The 27,704-nt window shown below is 43.2% G+C and overlaps 1 protein-coding gene across 4 annotated transcripts in view; it reads left to right on the forward strand.

Moving 5' to 3' along the window:
- Positions 1-1,607: 1,607 nt before the first annotated feature.
- The window catches only part of CACNA1H (calcium voltage-gated channel subunit alpha1 H), a 531,346-nt gene continuing 505,249 nt past the window's right edge, over positions 1,608-27,704 (forward strand). For all 4 annotated transcript variants that reach the window (XM_056533793.1, XM_056533794.1, XM_056533796.1 and 1 more), the window contains exons 1-2: positions 1,608-2,008; positions 8,153-8,465. In XM_056533793.1, the coding sequence (XP_056389768.1) occupies positions 8,168-8,465 (298 nt within the window). In that variant the 5' untranslated portion in view covers positions 1,608-2,008; positions 8,153-8,167. The remainder of the gene's footprint in view (positions 2,009-8,152; positions 8,466-27,704) is intronic.

Here is a 27,704-nt window from a genome sequence, read left to right on the forward strand (position 1 = left end):
AAGAGATAATGGGGGGGATTTATCGAAACCTGTGCAGAGGAAGAGTGGTGCAGTTGCCCATAGCAACCAATCAGATTGCTTCTTTCATTTTCCACAGGCCTCTAAAGAGGCCTGTGGAAAATGAAAGAAGCGATCTGATTGGTTGCTATGGGCAACTGGACCACTCTTCCTCTGCACAGGTTTTGATAAATCTCCCCAAATGTGTTTATTCATTCACACATAAAGCTACGTTTCGGCAACCTCACGCTGCCATTCTCAAGCAGAGTGCTGGAGAATGGCAACGTGAGGTTGCCGAAACGTAGCTCTATGTGGGAGTGAATAAACACATTGGGCCTCATTTACTAAGCTGAAACCGACCAGTTTTTGTCTGCGCCAGTGTGCGCCTGAAAAATCCGACGAACCCGAAAAAGGGGGCGTGGTCTGTCACAAAATGGGGCATGGTCTGTCGCAAAAGGGGGCGTGGTTTCACAACCCGACCGATTTACTATGGAATTCACAGAAAATCCTGTGGGTAAATGGCTGGAAATATCGACCTTGAAAAAGCTGGTCAGAAAATGTTCCCGACTTTTCCCAATAGCGAATAGAGAGGAATCCTGCATGTCTGAAACAACTTTTCCCACCAGTAAAAACCCGAAACGCTTAGTAAATGAGGCCCAATATTTCGTCACCATTTTGGAGTGCCGCAGACTTTTCTTCAAGTAAATGAATGAATAAACATGAGTAGTAATAGTAATAGTAAATAAAAAAAAAATAAAAAAATAAAAATAAATAGTAACAGATTAATACTACTTGAAAATCAAAATCAATAACTGAATAAATAAAAATGAATAGTAATAATTAAAAAAAATGAATAAAAGATAATAATAAACAAAAATAAATTATGCTTGAAAACTAAAATAAATAAATAAATAACTATGAATAGTAATAATAATAATAATAATAATAATAATAATAATAATAATAATAATAAATATATAACTAAAAATAGTAAGAGATAAATAAGGCTTAAAAACTAAAAAGCGAATAGTATTAATAAATAATAATTAAAAATAAATAATGAAACAATAATAACAGATACATAAACAATGACAATATATTTGCTAAATATGATAAATAATAAAATACTAATGAATACAAATACTAAATATATATAAACAGTTCTGATAAAATGATTGATGATGATATGTGCTGCCCCCCATTCTCAGCTCTCACAGACGCATGCAGTGTGAATGAGGCTCTCCTGGGAGGCACATGTGTCTTCATGGTGACAGTCCCCAGCTGCCTTCACCTTTAGGGGATGAGACAATGTGAGAACACGTGTTCCCCACCTGTGCCCCCCTGGGGGGTGAGGAGCAGGCAGCCTGGTTGGGGGGGGAGGACTTGCTTCCCTATGACCAGTTGTCATCCTTAGTTGTCACCTCCATGCAGGGATGAGAGGTGTCCTGCTCCTAAAAGCTGCCCCTCTCCATCCTCCTCCTCCTCCTCCTCCCCCTAGTCCTCCTCCACTCCTCCTCCTCTCCCTCCATCATTTCTAGTTGTGCTTTCTCTCCTCCCTCCTGGTACATAGTACAAGTTTCCTGTTCAGTTCTCTGAAGGCTTTGCTGGGATGAGGAGTGAATGCTTTCCCTACTGCCTAAAGCCTGAACTCCCAGATACCCAGACCCCCCCTCCTGGTACCAGGACCCAAGACCCCTCACCACCACCAAGCACCACATCAACTGCCCACCTGGATCAAGCAGAATAACCTTTATATTTTTGGGGATTGTGCTGGATTTGCCAAACCTTGGATTGTACCCATCTGCTGTAGGCACCCACCCTGCCCATCACCTCCCCACTTGGTGCCCCCCCCCCCCCCCCCCACCACAACCTCTGGATATACAGCCCACCGGGAGCTCAGGGGGGGGGACCTCTTGCCCCTTCCTCCAAACCCCCTTATTGTTACTTTGGGATTTCATGTGAAGTGGAGGTGAGCTATGCTTTTGGGAAGCCAGGAATCCGTTAAATTAAGGTAAGGGGCATTGTTGGCATCACATGGGCACATATGGGCACAAGTTCTGTGTGACATTCTCCAGAGGGCAGGGGAGGTACCTGAAGTGTTTTTGGGTTACCATCAGCATGTGCCATAGAACTAACAGGATAGGATCCATTGGGTGGTTTAACCCCAATGGTGCCAGGTGGCATCAAGTGTTATGGCATTAGTGGGTGGGAATTTGATCCTTTAACCCTTATGTGGCTGAGTGGCACCTAGGTGTATGGGTTACCTTCATCATTTATTATGAGATTAATGCAGTGTTTCCCAACCAGGGTGCCTCCAGATGTTGCAAAACTACAACTCCCAGCATGCCCGCACAGCCGAAGGCTGTGCGGGCATGCTGGGAGTTGTAGTTTTGCAACAACTGGAAGCACCCTGGATGGGAAACACTGGATTAGTGGGTGGGTAGGATCTTTTAACCCTTACAGAGCTGAGTGGCACCTGCGGTTGGGGTGCCATCTTCAAGTGATATGGGACTAGCAGACAGGGTGGCATCTTTTAACTCTTCAGAGGCTGAATGGCACCTGAGTATTTGGGTTACCATCATTAGGATAAGGTCCTTTAACACTCATGGTACTGGGTGGCATATCTGTGTGTTGTTACCATAAAACGGTGCATCTAGAGCAGTGTTTCCCAACCAGGGTGCCTCCAGCTGTTGCAAAACTACAACTCCTTCGGCTGTCCGGGCATGCTGGGGGTTGTAGTTTTGCAACAGCTGGATGCACCCTAGTTGGGAAACACTGATCTAGTGGGTAAGGTCCTTGAACCCTCATGTTGCTGCGTGGCATGGGGTTACCATCACCAAGAACTGTGTATCTAGTAGGTAAGGTCTTTTAACCCTCATGGTGCTGGGTAGCATCTAAGTTTTTGTGGTTACCAACATGAAGAACTGTGTACGCTGTGGGTAGGATGCTTTAACCCTCATGGTGCTGAGCGGCATCGAAGTGCCTGTTGTTGCCAACATCAATGACTGTGTATCTAGTGGGTAAGATCCTTTAACCCTCATGGTGCTGGGTGACATTTAAGTGATTGGGGTTCCCAACATCCAGAACTGTGTCTAGTGGGTAAGAGCTTTAAACCCTCATGGCACTGGGTGGCATCAAAGTGTTTGGGTTCCCATCATAAAGAACTGTGTATCAGGCATGTAAGATCTTTTAACTCATAGGGTGCTGGGTGGCATGTAAGTACTTGGGATGTAGAACCGATAGGGTGTGTGAAGTCCTATGTGGCTGCTTGGTAGCACCTATAGCCTTCAGGTGTTTTAGGATAGGAACTTTTAACCCTTACATAGCACATGTCATTTGAAACAATTAGGGTTGGCATATTATTTTTTTTTAACCCCTATGAGTCTGAGTTGCATTGATACTAATGTTGGTGAAGGTAGAATGTTGGTGGCGGGAGATTGTAGAGGGGGGTGGGGGGTGGGATTGGCATTAATTGGTTTATAGAGTCTCATCATTGCCAGTAAAGGATCCCGGTGGCGGGGCGGGGGGGGGGGGGGTCATGGTATTTTATTTAAGGCTTAACTTATTAAACATGTACATATGTTATACCCCAGCACGACACATCAGGAACCAATTCCCTCTCCCCAGCCCCACTGAAGTCTTCAGCCTGTTTTTCACTTTTCACAAACACATCTCTTCCTAATTTGGGCACAAGCAATCATTATAAGCCTTGAAAATAACAGGGCAATGGCCAACGCCGCTGGGAATATATTGTATGTATAATATGTGTCTACTGTACACTGACTGTAAACTGTATACCTTACACAGCCAGCCTGGGCATACTCAGCGCAAAAACCGACAGCCCTACGCTATATGATCTATAGGGTCATTATAAATATATGACTGTAATATGGACCCGGGGTATATACACTCTGCATCCCATCAGCCCATAGATCACGGAACACATTGTATACGTTGCGCTGTATATTCATATTTCATGCGGATATTCTTTGTATACATTACGCATTGTGTGAGCGAAGATAGTGGGTATTAGATTGAGGGATTGTATACATATATATATATATAGATATTTATATACATGCCTCGTGTGCTGTATGCCGGAACAAAGTATGTATTCTGTGTCTGGCAATCTCTGAGGGGGATATGGGGTCCATATGTTGCCCACATGTCTGTACCCTTTAAGTACCACTTGCTATGAGCGCCATATGTTCAGGGCTCATTAGACGGAAGATTACATTTCTATGGATGTTCGCAATAAGGGCTGAGGCGTAAGGTAAGCCCTGCCAGGCAGTCATTGGGATGACTATTAGGGAGTGCCCGCTGCCAGACAAAGAAAGAGACTCAGATACTTTTCTTGTTTGTCGCGTAGAAATCCGCTTTCTGTCATTAGATGGAGAATATCTGGTGGTGAGGGAATAGACTGGAATTAGTTGTCATTCATAGCACAAGTGGGCACCGTATGTATGCGTCTGGTATGGACCGTGCCCTATTAGAACACAATTATTTCTAGGTTTCCATACACATCTACCAATTCTTCTGTCTCAGCGACTGGATCTGTCTCTATATCCTATTGCAGTGTTTCCCAACCAAGGTGCCTCCAGCTGTTGGAAAAGTACAACACCCAGCATGCCCGGACAGCCTTCGGCTGTCCGGGCATGCTGGGAGTTGTACTTTTCCAACAGCTGGAGGCACCATGGTTGGGAAACACTGTCCTATTGTCTTCCGCCTGCCGTGGTCTTTAACATGTATCTTCTTTTTTCATCTGTATGTTCTGTATTTCATCAACATTTGTTGGGTTTTATTGGTCAAGGTCTTTATATGGACACCATTCTTTAGGATAGATCCAGGTAGAACTGTAAAGGGTTTGACCAAGGCTTCTTGGAAACCTTGGTTTGGTAGAACCAATGACCTGTCGTTGGATGCAAGGACACCCCTTTTAGGATAGATCCAGGTAGAAGTGTGAAGGGTTTGACCAAGGCTTCTTGAAAACCTTGGTTTGGTAGAACCAATGACCTGTCATTGGATGTAAGGACACAATTTTTAGGATAGATTCAGGTAGAACTGTGAAGGGTTTGACCAAGGCTTCTTGGAAACCTTGGTTTGGTAGAACCAATGACCTGTCATTGGATGTAAGGACACCATTTTTAGGATAGATCCAGGTAGAACTGTGAAGGGTTTGACCAAGGCTTCTTGGAAACCTTGGTTTGGTAGAACCAATGACCTGTCGTTGGATGTAAGGACACCATTTTTTAGGATAGATCCAGGTAGAACTGTAAAGGGTTTGACCAAGGCTTCTTGGAAACCTTGGTTTGGTAGAACCAATGACCTGTCGTTGGATGTAAGGACACCATTTTTAGGATAGATCCAGGTAGAACTGTGAAGGGTTTGACCAAGGCTTCTTGGAAACCTTGGTTTGGTAGAACCAATGACCTCTCGTTGGATGTAAGGACACCATTTTTAGGATAGATCCAGGTAGAACTGTGAAGGGTTTGACCAAGGCTTCTTGGAAACCTTGGTTTGATAGAACCAATGACCTGTCGTTGGATGTAAGGACACCATTTGTAGGATAGATTCAGGTAGAACTGTGAAGGGTTTGACCAAGGCTTCTTGGAAACCTTGGTTTGGTAGAACCAATGACCTGTTGTTGTATGTAAGGACATCATTTTTAAGATAGGTAGAACAGTGAAGAGTTTGACCAAGGCTTCTTGGAAACCTTGGTTTGGTAGAATCAATGACCTGTCGTTGGATGTAAGGACATCATTTTTAGGATAGATCCAGGTAGAACTGGGAAGGGTTTGACCAAGGCTTCTTGGAAACCTTGGTTTGGTAGAACCAATGACCTGTTGTTGGATGTAAGGACACCATTTTTAGGATAGATCCAGGTAGAACTGTGAAGAGTTTGACCAAAGCTTCTTGGAAACCTTGGTTTGGTAGAACCAATGACCTGTCGTTGGATGTAAGGACACCATTTTTAGGATAGATCCAGGTAGAACTGTGAAGGGTTTGACCAAGGCTTCTTGGAAACCTTGGTTTGGTAGAACCAATGACCTCTCGTTGGATGTAAGGACACCATTTTTAGGATAGATCCAGGTAGAACTGTGAAGGGTTTGACCAAGGCTTCTTGGAAACCTTGGTTTGGTAGAACCAATGACCTGTGGTTTGATGTAAGGACATAATTTTTAGGATAGATCCAGGTAGAACTGTGAAGGGTTTGACCAAGGCTTCTTGGAAACCTTGGTTTGGTAGAACCAATGACCTGTCGTTGGATGTAAGGACATCATTTTTAGGATAGATCCAGGTAGAACTGTGAAGGGTTTGACCAAGGCTTCTTGGAAACCTTGGTTTGGTAGAACCAATGACCTGTCGTTGGATGTAAGGACACCATTTTTAGGATAGATCCAGGTAGAACTGTGAAGGGTTTGACCAAGGCTTCTTGGAAACCTTGGTTTAGTAGTACTAATGACCTCTCATTGGATATAAGGACATAATTTCTAGGATAGATCCAGGTAGAACTGTGAAGGGTTTGACCAAGGCTTCTTGGAAACCTTGGTTTGGTAGAACCAATGACCTCTCGTTGGATGTAAGGACACCATTTTTAGGATAGATCCAGGTAGAACTGTGAAGGGTTTGACCAAGGCTTCATGGAAACCTTGGTTTGGTAGAACCAATGACCTGTCATTGGATGTAAGGACATCATTTTTAGGATAGATCCAGGTAGAACTGTGAAGGGTTTGACCAAGGCTTCTTGGAAACCTTGGTTTGGTAGAACCAATGACCTCTCATTGGATGTAAGGACACCATTTTTAGGATAGATCCAGGTAGAACTGTGAAGGGTTTGACCAAGTTTTCTTGGAAACCTTGGTTTGGTAGAACCAATGACCTCTCGTTGGATGTAAGGACACCATTTTTAGGATAGATCCAGGTAGAACTGTGAAGGGTTTGACCAAGACTTCTTGGAAACCTCGGTTTGGTAGAACCAATGACCTGTCGTTGGATGTAAGGACACCATTTTTAGGATAGATCCAGGTAGAACTGTGAAGGGTTTGACCAAGGCTTCTTGGAAACCTTGGCTTGGTAGAACCAATGACCTCTCGTTAGATGTAAGGTAGGGAGGGAATAACCCCCTCCATTCATACTGCCCCCAATGGGATCTAGAAACCTTCTTGTAAGACATTACCCTTGAGACAGGATGGAGAACCTTGATGAGCAAGAAGGAATCTATGATACATATAAATCTCGAATATTCCTATCTGGGAAAGCTTGGTGGAAACCACCATGGGGGGCCATTGGTGGTCCTTTAAGTGGTTCACCCTTGAAGGGCAAATCTGCCTAGTCATATGGATTGGTTACCATTGGTTATGATCCAGGTTTTCCAGATATAATGGATAAGACATGGATAGAAGACGTCTCGATCATTCTTGATGATTTTAAGAGATGTTCTTTGGTTAGTTGGTAGTAGAGTTGCCACCTGGCTGGTATTTTACTGGCACAGAAGGTATTAAAAATACCGGCAATGCAATGGCCGGTATTTATCCAACCAATCCTCCAACTCCCGGAATGTTGCACCATAACCTATACCAGTGTTTCCCAACCAGAGCGCCTCCAGCTGATGCAAAACTACAACTCCCAGCATGCCAGGACCGCCGATGGCTCTCCGGGCATGCTGGGAATTGTAGCTTTGCAAAAGCTGGAGGTACCCCTGGTTGGAAAACACTGTATAGTCCTACATGCTTGGAGTTGTAGTTTTTATTTGGGGCAGCTGCTGAGCCACAGCCTGTATCAGGGATTGCTGGGAGTTGTAGTTAGTAACTAACTGCAACTCACGAATTTAATTAAAATAAAAGCGATCAAAAAGTCCCATAAAAACAAAAATGGTACAGTTACAAACTACAGATCGGGGTGCAAAAAACAAGCCCTCATACAGGCCCGTATAAGGAGAAATAATATAGGGGTCAGAATAGGACAAATTTCCCCCGTAAATGTGTATCCTGTGATGTCACGCATATATAATTGATTATGCAAATTAGCATGGCCAACCCAAGTTGGCAGAGATGATGAGAATGAATGGCGGACATGTCTTCTGTTGACCTTTGTGCTTTCACGTTGATTTGTCCATCCTATTGACCTAAATGTTCTCCTTGATCCTCTTCTTCAGGTTCCGTTTGCTATCATGACTGATGGCGAGAGAAGAGAGCCTTTCCAGCCGCTGGCCGGAGATGACATCAGGGTTCCTATACCCCCCATGCCACCGGCAGGGGACCCCGGTGAAGAAGAAGATGGGGGTAGTCCAGAGAAATCAGCTCCGGGAAGTTTGGGCTCAGGAGAACCTTCGAGCAGAAGTCAGGAACAAGGTCAGGGCTCCGAGGAAGGTGAACAGGTGCCGTACCCAGCGTTGGCTCCTACTGTATTCTTCTGTCTTAAACAAACCACCCGTCCACGCAGCTGGTGTCTGAAGCTGGTCTGTAACCCATATCCTTTCCTGGAAAATGTGTAACATTCAGCGACATCCCTCACCCTCGCGTGTAAGAGGAGGGACCTGGTAGGAAGGATGATGATGATCGTAATGATGGTGATGATGGTGATGGTAATGATGGTGGTGATCGTAATGATGGTGATAGGGATGATGGTAATGATGGTGGTGATGGTAATGGTGGTAATGGTGATGATGGTGATGGTAATGGTGATGGTAATGATGGTGGTGATGGTAATGGTGATGATGGTAATGGTGATGGTAATGATGGTGGTAATGGTAATGGTGATGATGGTGATGGTAATGATGGTGGTGATGGTAATGGTGATGATGGTAATGGTGATGGTAATGATGGTGGTAATGGTAATGGTGATGATGGTGATGGTAATGATGGTGGTGATGGTAATGTACTTTTTCTAATTTGCTTGCTTCAAAGTTGTATAAGCTTTATCAGGATTAAAGCTGATGCTGAAGGATCAGGGTTTCCAACAGGGGGAGCATGCTGACTGCGATCTGCTTACTGCTTTCGACTTGAAAAACAGATGCAGCAGAGCTGAATTTGTCATTTAACTCTTAGATTACATGTCTATTACCTGCAGTCCTGCAAAACAAATGCACCACAAGACAAGATCAGCTCTGCTACGTTAAATGTTGGTCTGAGACAATATCCTTTGGTCTTAATGTGGGGAAACCCTGCTCCTTTATGGTCAGAAGAGACGAAAATCTTCATGGTGACTTGTGTTGGACATGGTGCCCTCCTCCGCATGGGTATATGATGGCTGCACTCATATTTCTACTCCTTCGTATTGAATATTCTGAGGGTTCGTCCTTTGGACTAATGTTTGTGAAGAGATGTGGGCAAAACTTGTTGTGAGCCGATGTCTCCTGTTCTTCTATGGGTTGACCTTGTGGATTCTTTGATGTTTGAAAGTTCTAGGTTGATGGGACTGAATTTATAGGAGGAGTGAGAAGGCCAAGGATGGTGAAGACAGTGGGGCTCTATCTATCTATCTATCTCATATCTATCTATCTATCTCATATCTATCTATCTATCTCATATCTATCTCATATCTATCTATCTATCTATCTATCTCATATCTATCTATCTCATATCTATCTATCTCATATCTATCCATCTATCTCATATCTATCTATCTCATATCTATCTATCTATCTATCTCATATCTATCTATCTATCTCATATCTATCTATCTATCTATCTCATATCTATCTATCTCATATCTATCTCATATCTATCTATCTCATATCTATCTATCTTTCTCATATCTATCCATCTATCTCATATCTATATATATCTTATATCTATCTCATATCTATCTATCTATCTATCTATCTATCTATCTATCAATCTTATATCTATCTATCTATCTCATATCTATCTATCTATCCCATATATATATATCTATCTCATAGCTATCTATCTATCTATCTCATATCTATCTATCTATCCCATATCTATCTCATATCTATCTACCGTATCTCATATTTATCTCATATCTATCTATCTCATATCTATCTATCTATCTATCTCATATCTATCTATCTCATATCTATCTATCTATCTCATATCTATCTATCCCATATCTATCTATCTCATATCTATCTATCTATCTCATATCTATCTATCTATCTCATATCTATCTATCCCATATCTATCTATCTCATATCTATCTATCTATCTATCTCATATCTATCTATCTATCTCATATCTATCTATCTCATATGTATCTATCTCATATCTATCTATCTCATATCTATCTATCTATGTATCTCATATCTATATATCTATCCACCCCATTGCATTCCTCATGGATCTTTACTCCTATGGAGCCAATAAACCTAAATATACTCTGCGCCAAACCTTCCCAAGCCTATGTTGACGTGGCGAGTTAAGCAGATAGTAATATTATGTTGCGCTGTGCGGCCATTGTCATTGTCACCCTATGCCTTTGACCTGCACCTCGGATTATATCGATGTTATGAATATATGTGGCAGAGCCGAGTTTGTCATTGGCACTGGGCGCTACGATTGTGTTCTCTAAACCGGTTGCAAAACTACAACTCCCAGCATGCCCGGACAGCCGAAGGCTGTCCGGGCATGCTGGGAGTTGTAGTTTTGCAAGAGCTTGCGGCCAGTTTGGAGACCAGTGCCCTATGTGTTTTGTTAATGGTGGAGAGTTTTCCTCTGTATATGTAGCTATACGTCACACCCGCAGAATGCATGGCACGACATTATCCAGCAATGCCAGGGTATTCCACATGCACATTGCCCGGGCGCTCACTAGGAGATAATGAATGTCGTATAAAGCGCCCGGAGGCCGATAATAATTCTCCTTGTATATAAGAGGCTGCGGGGAAGAGAAAACTTTTTTTTTTCCATTCTAAGAGAGTGATTTAGCGGGAAAGTAAGCGTGCGGCCTCCTAATTGTGTTAACGGTGGCTGGCGCTCTCTCGGCACGCTGTGAGGGACGCTGTACGCCATTAACCATGCCGTCTTCCCCCCCTCCCCCCCCCCCGGCCCCTTTTAACAGGGTGACATCATTAACTATACAGTGCCCATATCGCCATATTAGGCAATAGCCCAGCGCAGGCCGGTGGGGTATAGGGAAGAGTTCGGCGATACTTTTGCAGCGCGCTCGTAGAGGCCAGGAAGGAGCAGGCCTCCATGCAGGCAGAGATTGTATATAGAGCGCTGTCTTTTATACACATGGACGGACCGTCTGCTTGTCTGCTCAGCGAAATCCAGGAAACATCTCGGCTGATTGATGGCCCGTTCTGATCCAGACTTTGCATGCGAAGACCCCATTCCCCTCCCCATCTTCTGGGAGAAATCAGATCCTGTCCTCTTCATCCTGTCCTGGCTACGTGTAATAGCGAGGTGTCAGGGTGAGGATGGGGGGGGGGGGGGACAGGCAGGGTGGGGAGGATGTATGGAACACACGGAGCAATAATAAAAAATCAAGGCCCTTACAGCAGCTGCCTGACACCAGGGCTGTCCTCACCGCACCTGACAGGAGGCCCTGCTGAGGCCCTTAACATTGCGACATCTGGGGAGGCCACTTCTCGGGGCACCCATTAGATGAGGGGACGGGACCACCGTAGAATGGGTCCCCCTTATCTAAAGGGCCCCCAGAGAAGCCACATGATTGGTGCTATGGTAAGAGGACACAAGTCAAATGCACAGGAAATAAGCTTCCTATTCATGTATATAACAGAGGGGGATCTATCTATCTATCTATATTATTTAATCTATTTATTTATCTGTCTATCTTATATCGATCTCATATCTATTTATCTATCTATCTCACCAGTCAGATGTCTTTTTTAATTGTTAAAAAGCCAAAAAAAAATGAAAGCAGCGATCTGATTGGTTGCTATGGGCAACTGGTCAACTTTTCTTCTGCACAGGTTTTGATAAATCTCCCCACAAAGTTCACGGGTGCAAGCCACCTCCTCAGCCATGGTCACAGGCCTTCAGATATCAGCAGCACTCCAACATTGAGAGGAAATAAAGTACTTATTTATTTCATCCAAATATCCGGTGATACTTGAAAATGGCTACATGCTTGTTGCCGAAACATTGCATCACTGTTGGAATGCTGCTACTATCCATCTATCTATCTATCTCATATCTATCTATCTAATAAATCTATCTATCTATCAATCTCTATATATCTATTATCTATCTATCTATCTATCTCATATCTATCTATCTATCTCATATCTATCTATCTCATATGTATATATCTCATATCTATCTATATCTATCTGTCTCATATCTATCTATCTATCCATCTATCTATCTATCTCATATCTATCTATCTAATAAATCTATCTATCAATCTCTATATATCTATTATCTATCTATCTATCTATCTATCTCATATCTATCTATCTATCCCATATCTATCTATCAATCTCATATCTATTTATCTATCTCCTATCTATCTATCTATATATCTCATATCTATCTCATATCTATCTATCTATCAATCTCATATCTATCTATCTATCTATCTATCTATCTATCTCCTATCTATCTATCTCATATCTATCAATCTCATATCTATCTATCTATCTATCTATCTCATATCTATCTATCAATCTCATATCTATCTATCTATCTCATATCTATCTATCTATCTCATATCTATCTACTAGTATATAGTATAGGTCAATGTTTCCCAACCAGGGGTGCCTCCAGCTGTTGCCAAACTACAATTCCCAGCATGTTGTACTATATAGTAGTATATAGTATAGGTCAGTGTTTCCCAACCAGGGGTGTCTCCAGCTGTTGCAAAACTACAACTCCCAGCATGCTGGAAGTTGTAGTTTTGCAACGGCTGGATGCACTCTGGTTGGGAAACATTGGTATAGTATATGGCGCAACATTTCGTGAATTGGAGGATTGGTTGGATAAATACCGCCAGGTGTCAACTCTAAGCATGCGGTGTCCCTGCAGAAGGTTTCTATGCCATTCATGGTTTTGAGACCCCGGGCTGACAACCCCCTAAAGGAGAAACCCCGTAAATCCAACATCCTGGCCTCACCTGCTGGACACTTGTACACAGCTGGCAGCGGCCATGTGCCCAGCTGGTGCCAACAGTGGTCAAGGATCTGAAACTCATCCCCAGTAGCCGGAATAATCCCCATCATTCCTCACTGTGAGGGACGGATCCGATTTCAAAGCATAAAGATGCAGCTGCCGGGGACGTCTGTATGAAGAGCGGCCACGGGGAGACCACGCTCAGGACGGCCAACCATGGAATAGGATAGGAAATGTCTTCATTACATCCTTAGAGGAAAGTCCCCGTCACCCTCACGACAAAACAAAAATGATTCCTTCCTCCTTAAAGAGAAATTCTGTAAAATACACTTTCTTAGTAGTCCACTATGGGTTATCTCCAAATTCTGCTAAGATGTTTTGGGTGGCTTTTTCTTGTAGTATTGGGGACAGGTAGGGGATACAGGCTAGAGGCCCTTAGTAAAAATAAGTAAATAAATAAATAAAAATAGAGCCCCTGGTTTATGTTTTCACACCCCGCCATGCCTAGCTAGAAAGCCCAGAGTATTGTTGGGTCGTTATCAGGTGAGCTATGGTTCAGATGTTGTAGCCCAGGGGCAAGGTGTTATTAATCCCTATATGTTCGTGACGCCAGGGTGTGGTTTTCCCGGTAACCACCTGAATGGTAGTACCGCTATCCCAAGGTTAGACAGGGCAATAATAGTCCAAGACCAGGTTAGGGTTAATGGTAGCTTTACTGAGGTAGACAGATGGAAATAGTCTTTACAGCTAGGCCAGGATCCCAGAGAGGTGACCAGTAACACAGAAGGACCTCGCAGCTTGCTGGGACTTGTAGTGACTTTGACAGACTTTAGGACAGCCACGCTGACTATAATAGACTTGACTATAGACGTGACTGTAGGTAGTGACAGCAGACAAAGACTTGACTTACTGGAATGTGGCTGTAGGTTAGGCTTGAGGCCTCCAGATGTGCTGGACACTGGCTCTGAGACGTCTGCACTTTACTGTGCCTCAGTAGGAGGTGTGGTAGAAGAGAGATTGTAATGGCTCCCCCTCTTATAAAGGGGGGCTCAGCCAGAAGCCCATAGGTCAAGCTGCAGGTCACCTGGTTAGCTGGTGCTCTCTGGGTAACAAACACATCATGTGACTAACTCAAAGGTCCTTTAAATGGGTGCTCTCATTAAAAAAAATGTATTAAATACTTTATGCAAAAAGAAAAATGTTTGTAATATATTTTATTTGAAAAAAAATCATGTTTTACATGTTTTTTTTTTACATTTGTAAACCTGGCCACTAGGTGTCACCCTATATGGCTCAGGATTACTCTCCCGCCCCCCCCCCCCCCCTTACGTTGATCACGTTCAGACCAATGCTGGCCGGGCAGCGTGACACGGCGTGGTCCGGAATGCGCATTCACTTGAATGAGGAGAGGGAGATGCAGGGGGGTGGGGATATTTAAATTTTGCGTGCCTATACAGGCAGAGATAGAGCACAGCGGTTGTGCGCGCATGAAATTTAAATATCCCTGCCCCCCTGCATCTCCCTCTCCTCATTCATTGCAGCGCGTGAGCTGCTGGAGCGAGAGGAGACGGGCAGAAGCGAGCCCCGGCCAGGCTTCAGATGATGTCGTGCCTGCCGGGGCCGCCCACTTCCTGCCCTCCGCAGAGAGTTCAGCTCTGAGCTACCGAAGCTGATCTACAAAGGGTATTTTTATGGGGATTCTGACAAAAATAAATACAGGGATAGATGTAGTTAGTGTCAGGGACAGATGGAGAGGGGGATCAGGGAAATTTAGGTTAGTGATAGCAACTCTTTAAGGTCCTTTATATAACACACATAACACTATACATAATATATACTACTATGGGGGACTCAACCTGACAGGGCCCAAGTACTGTACGGGACTATATCGCGTACTGGGACATCACAATTGTTCTCCTACCCTTCTTCCATTCCGTGTTAGAAGATGGAGTGGCTGGACCCTCTGGATGTTTTTGGGTGGCCTGACCCTTGACGATTTATAATGGTAGAAACCTTTGGCTTTTTTAGTTTTACTCTTTTAAGATATTCCCCTTGTGGTGGACCTCATGTGGTTTTAGGGTGACCCAATCCTTAGGCTGTTCTTAAGTGGCCTGCACATCTTGCTGATTTAGACTAGCCCAAACCTCAGGCTGTTTTCGGGTGCACCCTTTTTAGGTGGATAGAACCTCTCATGGTTTTTGGAATGACACAGTTCACTCTCTGTTTTAGGGTGGCTTTTACTTTTTGCTTCTTTCAGGTGGATAGAACTTGAAAAAAAAAAATACTGGTCATGCTAATTTGCATAATTAATTATATATGCGTGACATCACAGGATACACATATGCGGGGGAAATTTTGTCCTATTTTGCCCCCTATAACTTTTCAATTTCTCCTTATACTTGCTGTTTTATGGTGACCAGAACTTTTGCAAGTATTATAGTAGCCTGTACCTCTTTCTGTTTTAAGGTGACCTGATGCCTTGACTGTTTTAGTAAGCCAAAACTATCTCATGGGGTATTTAGCTACCACTGTGATATAAACCACAGTCCAGAAATACATTAAACTGGGAGATTTTAGTTTAAAATTAGGATTGGGACTAGTATATGGGCATTTGCATGTTGTTTTTTTTACATGAAGTGGCTTAAAGGGGTACTCCGGTGGAAAACTTTTTTTTTTTTTTTTTATGAACTGGTGCCAGAAAGTTTAACAGATTTGTAAATTACTTCTGTTAAAAAAAAATCTTTATCCTTCCAGTACTTATTAGAAGCTATATGCTACAGAGGAAATTCTTTGCTTTTTGAATTTCTTTTTGTCTTGTCCACATTGCTCTCTGCTGACACCTCTGTCCGTGTCAGGAACTGTTCAGAGCAGCATAGGTTTGCTATGAGGATTTTCTCCTGCTCTGGACAGTTCCTGATACAGACAGAGGTGTCAGCAGAGAGCACTGTGGACAAAACAAATAAGAAATTAAAAAGAAAAGAATTTCCTCTGTAGTATTCAGCTGCTTAAAAGTACTGGAAGGATAAAGATTTTTTTAATAGAAGTCATTTACAAATCTGTTTAACTTTCTGGCCCCAGTTAATTAAAAAAAAAAAAAAAATACACTGGTGTAGCCCTTTAAATGGACACTGTCATTAAAGCAAATTTTTGCTATTACACTCTTTGTGGTAAATAAAAAAAATCTTTCTAATGTAGTTTGTTTGTAAAAAAATGAAGTTTTCTATGTTTATTTGTGTTTAAAAAAAGCTGCCACTAGGTGTCTCCCTACTTGTCCAGAGCACATTTTCCCCCATCTTTTGAACCAACTTTGGACTCCTTCTGGCCTGGCAGTAGTCCAAAAGCAGGAAATGCTGAAGGGGGGGGGGTGCAGCCTTAGCCAATCATAGCTCATCTATCTCTGACTGAGACTAAGTAGAAAATGTAGAGCAATATCAAGGTAGAAAACTAAAAATAATAAAAATAAAGGCAGGGGGTGGTTTATCATGATTGGGCAGTGAACTGGGAGGATTATAAAATGTAACAAGATCATGAGAGGTTCTCTTTAAATGCTGTACATTGTCAGATACACTGATGTATGGGAAGCTCTGTGCCTCATACCTCAGTGTTGGTTTCCAGTCCGGGTTGTATATGGCCCCTCTAATTCTTACCATTACTCATTTTCCAGACCTTTCTCATTGTCTTCCAGAATACATTACACGGAAAACTGAGACAACTTGTTTTGCAGCATAAGTGCTGCTGTCAGGTCTGGTTTAGCTTGTGTTCCCGCGGTTGGCGCACTGGCATTGAGATGACAAAAACACATTGAAGGTTTGAATTGGCATAAGATTGTGTTTTTAAGATAATTTCTCACTAAATAGGAGGCTTCAGCGTGGTTGATGATTCTTCGTTGCAAACTTTTGCTGCAGAATTTCTTAGCCTGTTAAAGGGGTATTCCAGGAATTTTTTTCATTTGACTATGCTACAGGGGCTGTAAAGTTAGTGTAGTCCATAATATAGTGTCTGTACCTGTGTGTGACGGTTTTCTAACAATTCTGTGATTTTCACTCCAATATTTATTTTTATCAGCATAAAAAATGACTGTTGTCTCAGATTTTTCCCAGGTTGCACTGCGGCCGAGACCTGACATCACTAGTCAGCTGATGACAGGGAGCCTGTCTGCTTCAATGGGTGGAGGGATCAATCTGCAACTAATGCAACAGCTGCAGGCACCCTGATTGAAAACCACAGGTCTTTTGAATGGATTTTGATGGAGGGAGGAAAATGGAACTATGGGATTTGTAGGCAAAAAAGAAAACTCAAACAGGAAATACCAGTTCACAAAAAGCTAGCCACAGTGTTATGTAATCTCACAACATAGCCATTTAGCCACAAGACAAGCGCAGATCCTTCCTAAGCATCTCCATTACTGTCTGCCAGGTATGTACTAAAATCACCTTATGGTGGAGAACCCCTTTAACTATTTGGCCACTAGAGACGCTGTTTCATTGTCTTTTACCGTGTTTTATTATAATGTATGCATCTGATAGGTAAATCCAGCCTTGCAAGCTGTCACCCTAATTTGTCACCCACTGTAGCATTTCACTACAGGGTGAGTCTACACAATACCAAGTGTGGGATAAGGACATGGCGTGTTACATCATCGTCTGACAGCTGCAAACAACAACCCAAGAGACAATAGTCTGAGTCGCTGCACAAACATTGCACAATGCTTCAGGCTGCGGTATTGTCAGAGCTGTTGTCCTGACAGAGCTAAACCAGAGGGGCACAGTCATTGTGATGTCACAATATGGGGGGTTTGCACATACAATGGCATCAGCCCCTGTGACAACAAGGCAGAGCAAGATGTAAGTACAACTAGTACTGCCTACTGCCCTCCTCTGTACACGGAGGAGATACTACTGCCTCTGTATTTTCCTATAAATGTTATAGGCACTAACAGTACTGTCTCTTACTGTAAATAAAATAGGTACAGATAGTTCTGCCTCCTTGTCTCTTCCTCTAAATACAGCAGACACAGATAGTACTGCCTCCCTGTCTCATCCTGTTAAGAAAATAGGCACAGATAGTGCCACCTCCCTGTCTCTCCTTGTAAATAATGTAGGTACATATAGAACTATATCCCCGTCTCTTCCCGTAAATAAAGTAGATACAGATAAAGTTGCCCCTGTCTTTTCCTGTAAATAAAGTAGGAACCGATAGTTCTGCCTCCCTGTCTCTCTCTAAATGACGTAGACATGCATTGTGAACTTTAAAAAAATTAATTTTACCTTACAAATTGTCAAGTGCAAAGCACTGATATTGGGGTTTCTTTAAAAAATCTTATCATCAAAATATCATATAATTTATCACAAGAAAATTAACATCCTAGCAGCTTTAAGAATACAGCATGCCACCCATGAAGCATTTCCCGGGAGGTCCTCCATAAATCCCCAGACATAGACTTGCAGAGCAGACCACCATATGTTGTTCAGGTAGGAGCCGTGTGGAGCAGCAGCTTGTCGTGAGCGCCCCCTGTCAGGGCTCTGTCAATGTTTACTGTAGTTACTGTATTTGGTGTCAGGGAGAACATTGTGCATGTGAATAGAGGCTTTCATATGGGTTTTAGGGCCATGTCATGGACAGTTCTCCAGGACAGTATCAAATGACATGATGTAGAGAGTTCTCCAGACCCCCCAGGACAGTTGTCCAGACCCCAGTCATTTGTTTGGGACCCCAAGTGTCAGTGAGTCAATGTACCCCATGTGTCACTATCCTGTACCCCAAGTGTTATCATCTTGTACCCCAAGTGTCACTATCCTGTACCACAAGTGTTATCATCCTGTACCCCAAGTGTCATCATCCTGTACCCCAAGTGTTATTATCCTGTACCCCAAGTGTTATCATCTTGTACCCCAAGTGTCACTATCCTGTACCCCAAGTGTTATCATCCTGTACCCCAAGTGTTATCATCCTGTACCCCAAGTGTTATCATCTTGTACCCCAAGTGTTATCATCCTGTACCCCAAGTGTTATCATCATGTACCCCAAGTGTTATTATCCTGTACCCCAAGTGTTATTATCCTGTACCCCAAGTGTTATCATCCTGTATCCCAAGTGTTATTATCCTGTACCTCAAGTGTCATTATCCTGTACCCCAAGTATTTTTATCCTGTACCCCAAGTATCAGTGAGTCATTGTCCTGTACAATCCAGTGACATTCACCCTATCGCTATATGGATAGTCCAGGCACTGGTGTCTAAGAAAGCCACAGAACATTGGCCTAAACACTTGATTCCATAAGACAGAAGGAATTTTAAGTTAGACAAGTTAGACCGACGCGTTTCCAGCACACAATGTGCTCTTAGTCATAGTCCGGACTGTAACTAAGTGCTGGAAATGCTTCAGTCCAACCTGTGATACAAGATGCCAAGCTTGTCTTTTGTGATATTTCTCCAATAAAGAAAAGCTTATTTTAAGGAATTTGCACAGGAAATCTTCCTTCGGTTCATTGTCCTGTACCCCAATCTTGCCCTAAATTTTCATGTCCATTTTATAGAAATAATATTAGCGTAAAGAGTTGTTTGTGGCTCTGGCCTCCTTTAAAGAGCAACTGTCATGAACTCCGGGCTATATAACCTACACAGCCTTTGTACTATGGGCAGATGGTGTGTACAGCACCATTTTTACCTTATTTCTGACGGCTTTTATTACCCCAAAAAATGCTTTTGATCGCAGCCACACACAGTTGGATAGGCGTGGCCCGAGGTACGCTATGCCCCGCCGCCGCCACGCCCACCTCCCCATAGGTCAGCGCTGGGACTGCTGTGTGATTGGCTCACAGGACCCAGCGCATGCGCCCCTCAGCTCAGCTAACGTGCGAGCCAAAAACGAGTTTATTCAGATGTGCACCTTTTATAATTTTATGTACTGTACTCTGTGCCATCTATCCTCTTTCTTCTTCTTTCTTCTCCTGGAAAAGCGCGCAGGACAGTCCCCGTTACTAGAGGCAGAGAGGACGTGCACAGGCGCGCTGAGGAGGCAGGCGGCGGGACTGAGCGCTTGCCTGGATACCGTACGCCGTGACGCTTGTTAGCTGAGCTGAGGGGCGCATGCGCTGGGACCTGTGTGTCAATCACACAGCGGTCCCAGCGCTGACGTACAGGGGTGGGCGTGGCGGCGGCGGGGCATAGCGAACCTCGTGCCACGCCTATCCGACTGTGTGTGGATGCAATCAAAAGCATTTTTTGGGGTGATAAAAGCCGGCAGAAATAAGGTAAAACGGCGCTGTACACACCATCTGCACACAGTACAAAGGCCGTGTGTAGGTTATATAGCCCGGAGTTCATGACAGTTGCGCATTAAGCAAACAGCAGCTGAGGCTGATGGATCTGATATTTACACACCTTCCACCAGCGTTATGGCCCGTTCCCCAGCACCCAGCCATTTGCACTGCACTGATTGTTTAAACATAGGTTTTGTTTGCCCGCTGACATCTCCCTCCTTCCCCAGCCGGGCAATTAGGGTGATTTATCGATGCGGAGAAAAAAAACCTTTAAGCAAATCGCAATAAGCATTTCAACTTTGTATCGATGATGAAAGCCGGTGTCTGAGCAAACACAGCGCCAGGGCCGGACCCGTGCACCGAGGCTGATGGGAGTGCGAGGCGGACCTGAGGCTTTTAGGGAAAGTGGGTTGATAGCTGTAGAGAGTCATCCACTGAGTCATATGTACAGATGTCATGCGCCATCAGCTTTTACGTATTTTGAGGGGGGATTTTGTTAGTGCAGATGTAACAGTGCGGTCCCCTGGGTGGCGATTGTCATGGTGAAGGAAGAGTAGACGTCTGCAGGAAGGAAATTTACCTGAGACGACTGTAGACGTTTCCAGGTTATATGAATTTACTGTGTAAGACCTCGTTCAGATTGGCGTATTGTACCTGTGGTTAACCATAATGTGGCCCATTTTATTGTTTGTATTCCAGAGGCCAAAACCTTAAAAAACACCTTAAAGGGGTGCTTTGGTGGAAAACAATATTTTTCTAATCAACTGAGATTTGGAAATAACTTCTATTTTTAAAAATCTTAATCCTACCAGTACTTATTAGCTGCTGAATACTACAGAGGAAGTGGTGTAACCCTTTCCAGTCTGACCACAGTGCTCTCTGCTGCCACCTCTGTACGTGTCAGGAACTGGCCAGAGCAGGAGAGGTTCACTGTGGGGATTTGCTCCTGCTCTGGACAGTTCCTGACACGTATAGAGGTGGCAGCAGAGAGCACTGTGGTCAGATTGAAAAGAAGTACACAACTTCCTCTGGAGCATATATAGCAACTGATAAGTACTGGAAGGATTAAGATTTTTCAATAGAAGTCATTTACAAATCTGTATAACTTTCTGACACCAGCTTATTTAACAATAAAAGGTTTTCCACTGGAGTACCCCTTTAAATCAGTGGTCTCAAACTGTGCAAAACTTCAACTCCCAGCATGCCCGGACAGCCAACGGCTGTCCGGGCATGCTGGGAGTTGAAGTTTTGCAACATCTGGAGGGCCACAGTTTAAGCCCACCGCCTTAAATGAACTAATCTTTCAGCATGCCTCTCTTGAACCGGGTCTTGCAGTTGTATGGTGGACAGGTACTAATGCAGTCTACCTGTCCGGACTGCCATACCCTTACACCGCCATAGGACTCTATGATCAGGAGTTACATTCATTCCCATAGACCAGTCTGATCCTAGTAGTTCATACTGTCATGTAGACTTGGGCTTCTTCCTCTACACCTCATTACTTTCCTCTTTTGTTCTCTGTTACTTCCTCCCTGTTTTCATTCTTTTTAACTCCATCTTCTATTAGTTATTTTCTCCCCTCTTCCTCTCTTTGTAACTTCCTCATCTCCTTTTAGCCTAATTCCTTCCTCACCTTCTCTTCTCTTTGTTCTGTTTCTCACCTCTGCTTTTCCATTAACTCTTGTCTTATCTCCTTGTTACTTCCTCCTCTCTTTACTTCACCATCATTTCTTCCTTCTTCACTACTATCATATTTCCTATTCTCCTCATTACTTCCTTTCCAACTTCTCTTCTTGTTACTTCCTCACCTCTTCCTCCACTTTTGACTTCCTCCATCTTCCTCCTCTTGCTACTTATTACATCTTAATCTCTTTATTTCTTCCTCTTCTCCTATTCTTCTATTTCTTCCTATTTCCCCCTCCTCCTTTTTTGTTAGTTCTTTTCCTCTTCCTCCACTTTTTATTTCCTACCTCATCCTCTTATTGTTACTTTGTCACATCTTTGTCTCTTTATTTCTCCATCTGTTATTCTCCTCATTGTTTCCTTACCTCCTTCTCTTCTTGTTACTTGTTACCTCTCCAATTTACTTCCTCCCACTTCCTCTTCTTGTTTACTTCATCACATCCTAATTTTTCCTTACTCCCTCTTTTCCTATTCTCCTCATTTCTTCCTTATTTCTCATTTACCTTTTTACGTCCTCCCCTCTTCTCTTCTTGCTTTCAATATGTCCTCATTTTCCTAATTATCTCCTCACCCCTTCATTTTTTCATCATAACCTCACCTCCTCCTCTTCTTGTTTCCTCCTCTCCTCGTCCCTTCTTCTTCTCCTTACTTCCTCACTTATTCCACTCTTTAGCACTTCCCCTATTCTCTTCATCTCGTCCCCTGTGATCTTCTATTGCGCTCCCTGTCCTTGTTACTTCTTTTCTTCCCGTGTCATGTCTCACAACTCTTCTCTTCCTCTTGCTGTCACACTTTCTTTTTTCTTCCATGCTCTTCCTTCCTGTTCCTCCTTTTCTCTTGTATCTTCTATAGATTTCAGAATATAATCAGTGGTAATAAAAGTAGAATAGATGCCAGCAGATATTAACATTTCCTCCTCTGTTTCTTTTTTCTTTATCTCTTCTATTTTAGTTTCCTGACAGTTTTTCTTTTCACTATAACTTGCTTCATTTTTGTTGCTTTATATTCTCGCTCATCTTTCCTTATTTGAACTTTACCACATCTCATTGTCTCCCTTGAATCTGCTCTTCTTCGTCTCTTCCAGCCTCTCCTACTGTTCCTCTCAGTTCCTTTTTCTTGTCATTTTCCTTTTCAGTCTATCTCTTCCTATCTTTGATTCTTCTTTGTTTCTTACTCACTGTTTTCTCTTCTTCTTTGTTCTGCTCTCCTTCCTTTGCATCTTCTTTTCTTTCACTTTTTTCTCCTGAAGTCACTTCCACCCTCCATGTCCTCTCCTCATTCTTTTCTTCCCCTCGGCTTCACCTTATCCACTAATTCTTTTTCTCTGCATCTTACTCACTATTTACCTTTTATTATTTCTATTTCCTTTTTTCTTCTTCCTCTTTTTCTTCTCCGTTTTCTTCTTCTTTTTTCTTCTTCCTTTTTTCTTCTTCCTCTTTTTCTTCTTCCTCCCTTATCTCTCTTCCTCACACTTGTTCTGTTCTTTCCTCATTATATCGTTCACCGCTGTTTTCTTCACTGCTTCCATCTCTTATTTTACGTCTTTCTGCATTTTCCTCCCTTTCCACTCCTTTTTCCTCTGTTCTTTCTTCCTCTGCTTGTTCTTCTCTCCCTTCCTCTCCATGTCTGCTCTCCATTATCCAGTCCTTTTTCCACCATCTGATCCCTGTACCTCTCTCCTTGTTTTTTTTTCTATTCCATGCTCTGCACCGACGCCATTCTTTCTCTATCTTTCAGGCGGTGAATAATATTTTGTCAGCTGATTTGTTGAGGCCTTGACATTATGTGCGATTTCTTCACATACAAAGGGAAATTTTAGCCTATCACGGCTCAGCTACGTTACTGAACCAGGATCAAGGAAACACTTTCCTCCAACATTAAACATTTCTTTCGAAGCTTCTGACATGTTTAATGTCACAAGGTTTTGTCCTCTGAATATGGGGAATTTCTTTAGAATCACATTATATTTCTACTGAAGTTTGTGCTTAGTCCCATTAGATTTCCATGAAAATGTAGATGAATAAAAAAAATTCTATTGTTTCTAGTTTTCCATCAAACCTGGGACAGAGTTACCAACCACAAGAACCATGGGTTATTAGATTGGTTATAATGCACAAGCTAGACTGACCTATTACCCATGCACCCTTTCACATACATGGCACAAACGGGGGAACACGACCCCTGTTTTCCAATAGATTTACTACCTCAGAGAGTTTAGGAAATGTTATATGTCTATTGTTGGGAATATTAAAAGTATCTGTTAGGCCCTAATAGTCATGGTCCAGTGGGTTTATTGCCTGAATGGTCACTCCATCCCTTTATGAAACCTTACACTTGTCCAGTCGTACATTGAAATAAATAAGTGCACAAAGCCGGCAGCTTGTAAAACATTGACCATCATGTTTCTCATATCTGATTTATGAGGGGCCCGTGAACACTAAACCTTCAAAATCACCATTGAGATGTGTCAAAACTGAGACGAAGGTCTGAAAATAGCAACCATTAAGGATTTGTTGTATATACGGTGCCAGTCATCAACGCTGTTATGATATTCTATATACCTGAGGTAAGAGAGCGACAATAAAACCTGTCAAGGCGTCCTGTGGTAGAGGGCCCATTAGGGCATTGTTTTTGCCAGTCCACATCTAAGGGATTAAGGAGGGAGGGAGGAGGTCGTCCACCTGCACCACAGCTGCTTTATCACAATTGGAGCTTTTTATCCTGGGAAGTCTTCTCCTGGCTGACAAACCAGCAGCTACAAAGCGTTTGACAGAACCTTCAAAACGTGACATCTTTTTTTTACCCCTAAATCTCCCAGCACATGGCCACTGATGCAAAACGGCGGAGTAAGGAACAGGCATCAAGCTGCTTTTGAAGCGTGTTAAAAAGACGATGAAAGGGGAACATTAAAAGGAAATGATGAAATGCTCCCGGTGCTCGGTGGCATTCTACAAAAAAAAAAAAGTTCATTACCACAATTAAATTGGATGCATTCAGCAATGTGTAAACCGAAGTCTGCAACTATAAGAACATCCATAGGGATAAACAGAACACAGGTCCAGAAGTTGGGCAACGGTTCTGGCTTTTTTGACACAAAAATAGTTCTTGGACCATTGGATATTAGTTTGTGCCTGACCCTTGGGGCCCTGAAGATTATCCATATGAAGGGTTTATCAAGGCATGTTAATTTCTTTTTCGTTCAAGACATTGTTGGATGTCTGCACTTCAAGAGATGGATTAACATTGTCCGTTTTGTAACGTGTCAATTCTCAAAGAGAGATGTCACGTGCATGGCCACAAACGTGGCACGCAAACGTGTCGGCAATAATATGTCGGTTAGTGAAGAGGGTTGTCATGTGCTGCGCACAAATGTGGTGTCAGAAGTCACACTTCAAAAGATGGAATAACAAACATTGCGGCAGATGTCACAACAAAAAAAATGGAATAACAATGTCCATTCAACAATTCTTAAAGAAAGATGTCATGTGCACGTGCACAAACATGACGCGCAGGCGCATCGGCAACAATTTGTCTGTTCTCTGATGTTGCATGCATGCGCACACATGTGGTGGCAGATGTTGCAGCTTAAAAGATGAAATAACAAAGTCCGTCTTACAATATGCCGGTTCTGGAAGAAAGATATTGTTCTCATGCGCACTAACATGGTGGCAACACTATGCGCTTGCATGCGCAGGAAATGGTTGCAAATCTGTGTATTATACAGTGGACTTGTGCATGGCTGTTTCAGACATACTCATGATGTACAATCCCCTTCTGCTTGACCCATTTCAGCCAAATTTATTAGGGTTGTGTGTCCACCCCTAATGTGTTATTACGTTAAATTTGAGACAAATCTATCAAGGCGCAATTACAGGACACACATACAAACAAAATCCATCCGAGTCCAACAAAAGACCTCACTTTTTTCGGAACTCCAATGCTAGAGGTCCCATGCAAGTCTATGGGACCTCCAGCATGGGGGCTCCAGGAATCTGTGTGATCACGCGAGTCTTGGGGCAATTTTTGGGCTACAAGATTGTTTAAATGTATCCTGCCGTCGCTTTTAGTGCAATAATTCTTTGAAGTAGGATGCCACATTCAGAATTCTCCTAATATTGGCACCCTCCTATATTGGATCTCACGAGCATCTGGAGAGTCACAGGGTTCTTTTCCCTGTAAAGTTTCCAATGCCGAGGGCTGTGACTTGAAATAATAGCTGAATACCTGTACGGTTCTCCTAGTTATAACAATTATGTCTCATAGTTCATTACAAGTTATGAAATGTGACGGTCCTGCTGTGTTTTATTTGGACATTCGGTGCCAGAGGGAATAAAAAATGGACCAGTAAATTCCATTGTGCGGTGCTTTATGGCCGGGTGTTTTTTATGTGACTGCCGTTTGTTTTCAAGCCAAAGTATATACAGAAGATGCTGGAAATGCTCCATTCTCTGGTATTGCCCCCTTTACCCTTCATCCAGTTTTGTGTTTCGCGCAACCGTAAATGGATGATGTTTAGTCACTGGTCTTCCTCACTCCCAGCTGTAGCTTTGCACCAGCTAGAGGGGTACAGCTTGAAGACCACTGTCTTAGAGGATCATGGGTCCCCTGATGACTGTTCAGTGACCCCCGACCAGCTGAGCAATGGGGAAGAAATGTTCACACATGAAGTTTAAGGGCTCCCTCACATTGCTGTCGGGTTCTGCTATATGGGGCTTTGTTAATAGGTCCATCATAATAACTGGATTTTAGTGGACAATAGTGTATGTACCCTGGAAAACTACTGGATCCACTACAGACCCTGTTTAAGTCAATAGCATCCGCCGTGACCCAGTAGTGTCAGTTGTACTCTGACTCGTTTTAAGGTTGTTCGGCGCAAAAAAAAAGATCAGAATGGGATGGAGCACAACGGCAACCTAGAACAAGAGAGTCACTGTCACCACAACCCCCATAGACGCTTTAGTGTAGATGGCCATGCAGATCGGGCTGCTATAGTCTATGTTCACATTATGGAAATTCAGCAAGGAATACATTTCCACAGTGGATATGAGCCATTGACAATGTCCCGGATTAGACGTCTATGTCTGCATCAGTTTGCGCCGTCCTATTAAATAAATTAACTTCTCTGGCAGATTCTGTTGAAAGATTGAATACCGGAAGTTCTTCTACGGAATTTCCGTCGTGTGAACTAAGCAGCAGAATTTTATTGAGATCAATGGGAGGCTGCCGCAGGCAGAATTTCCATAAGCTGAATGAGTCCATAGAGGTCATGTTGAGTTGGGTCTCCTCTAAATTTGTCACCAATAGGCCTCCTCCAACCCTATGACCCCGCCATTGTTCCCAGACGCTGCTCTAACATATAGGGCCTGCTGTAGGTGGTTCCTGGTTGTTATGGTATGGCCGTGCTCATATGCGTGAACCGTATAGCGCAGCCTCCATTTAAATGTCAATCTTTTGACATTTCCGAAAGTGACTAGTCATAATGTCAGCAAAGGTCGCGAATCAACAGCTTCCGTACAAGTGCCGGCAAGCACGGGCCGAGCCTCATGCCGGTAATTAACACCAGCAACCGCCGTCATGGACCTCGGATGGTAAACAAAGCAGCGTCTCCGGGGAGTTCAGCCGCCACCTGGCTTCTGACTGAGAGACGGGGAGAAAAAACCAAAGGATTTTATTATGATTTTATTTTGCCAATGTTAGGAGACGAGGTGGTGGGAGAGGAAACTAAA

Source organism: Hyla sarda, chromosome 8 (assembly GCF_029499605.1).
Source record: "Hyla sarda isolate aHylSar1 chromosome 8, aHylSar1.hap1, whole genome shotgun sequence".
NCBI lineage: Eukaryota > Metazoa > Chordata > Amphibia > Anura > Hylidae > Hyla > Hyla sarda.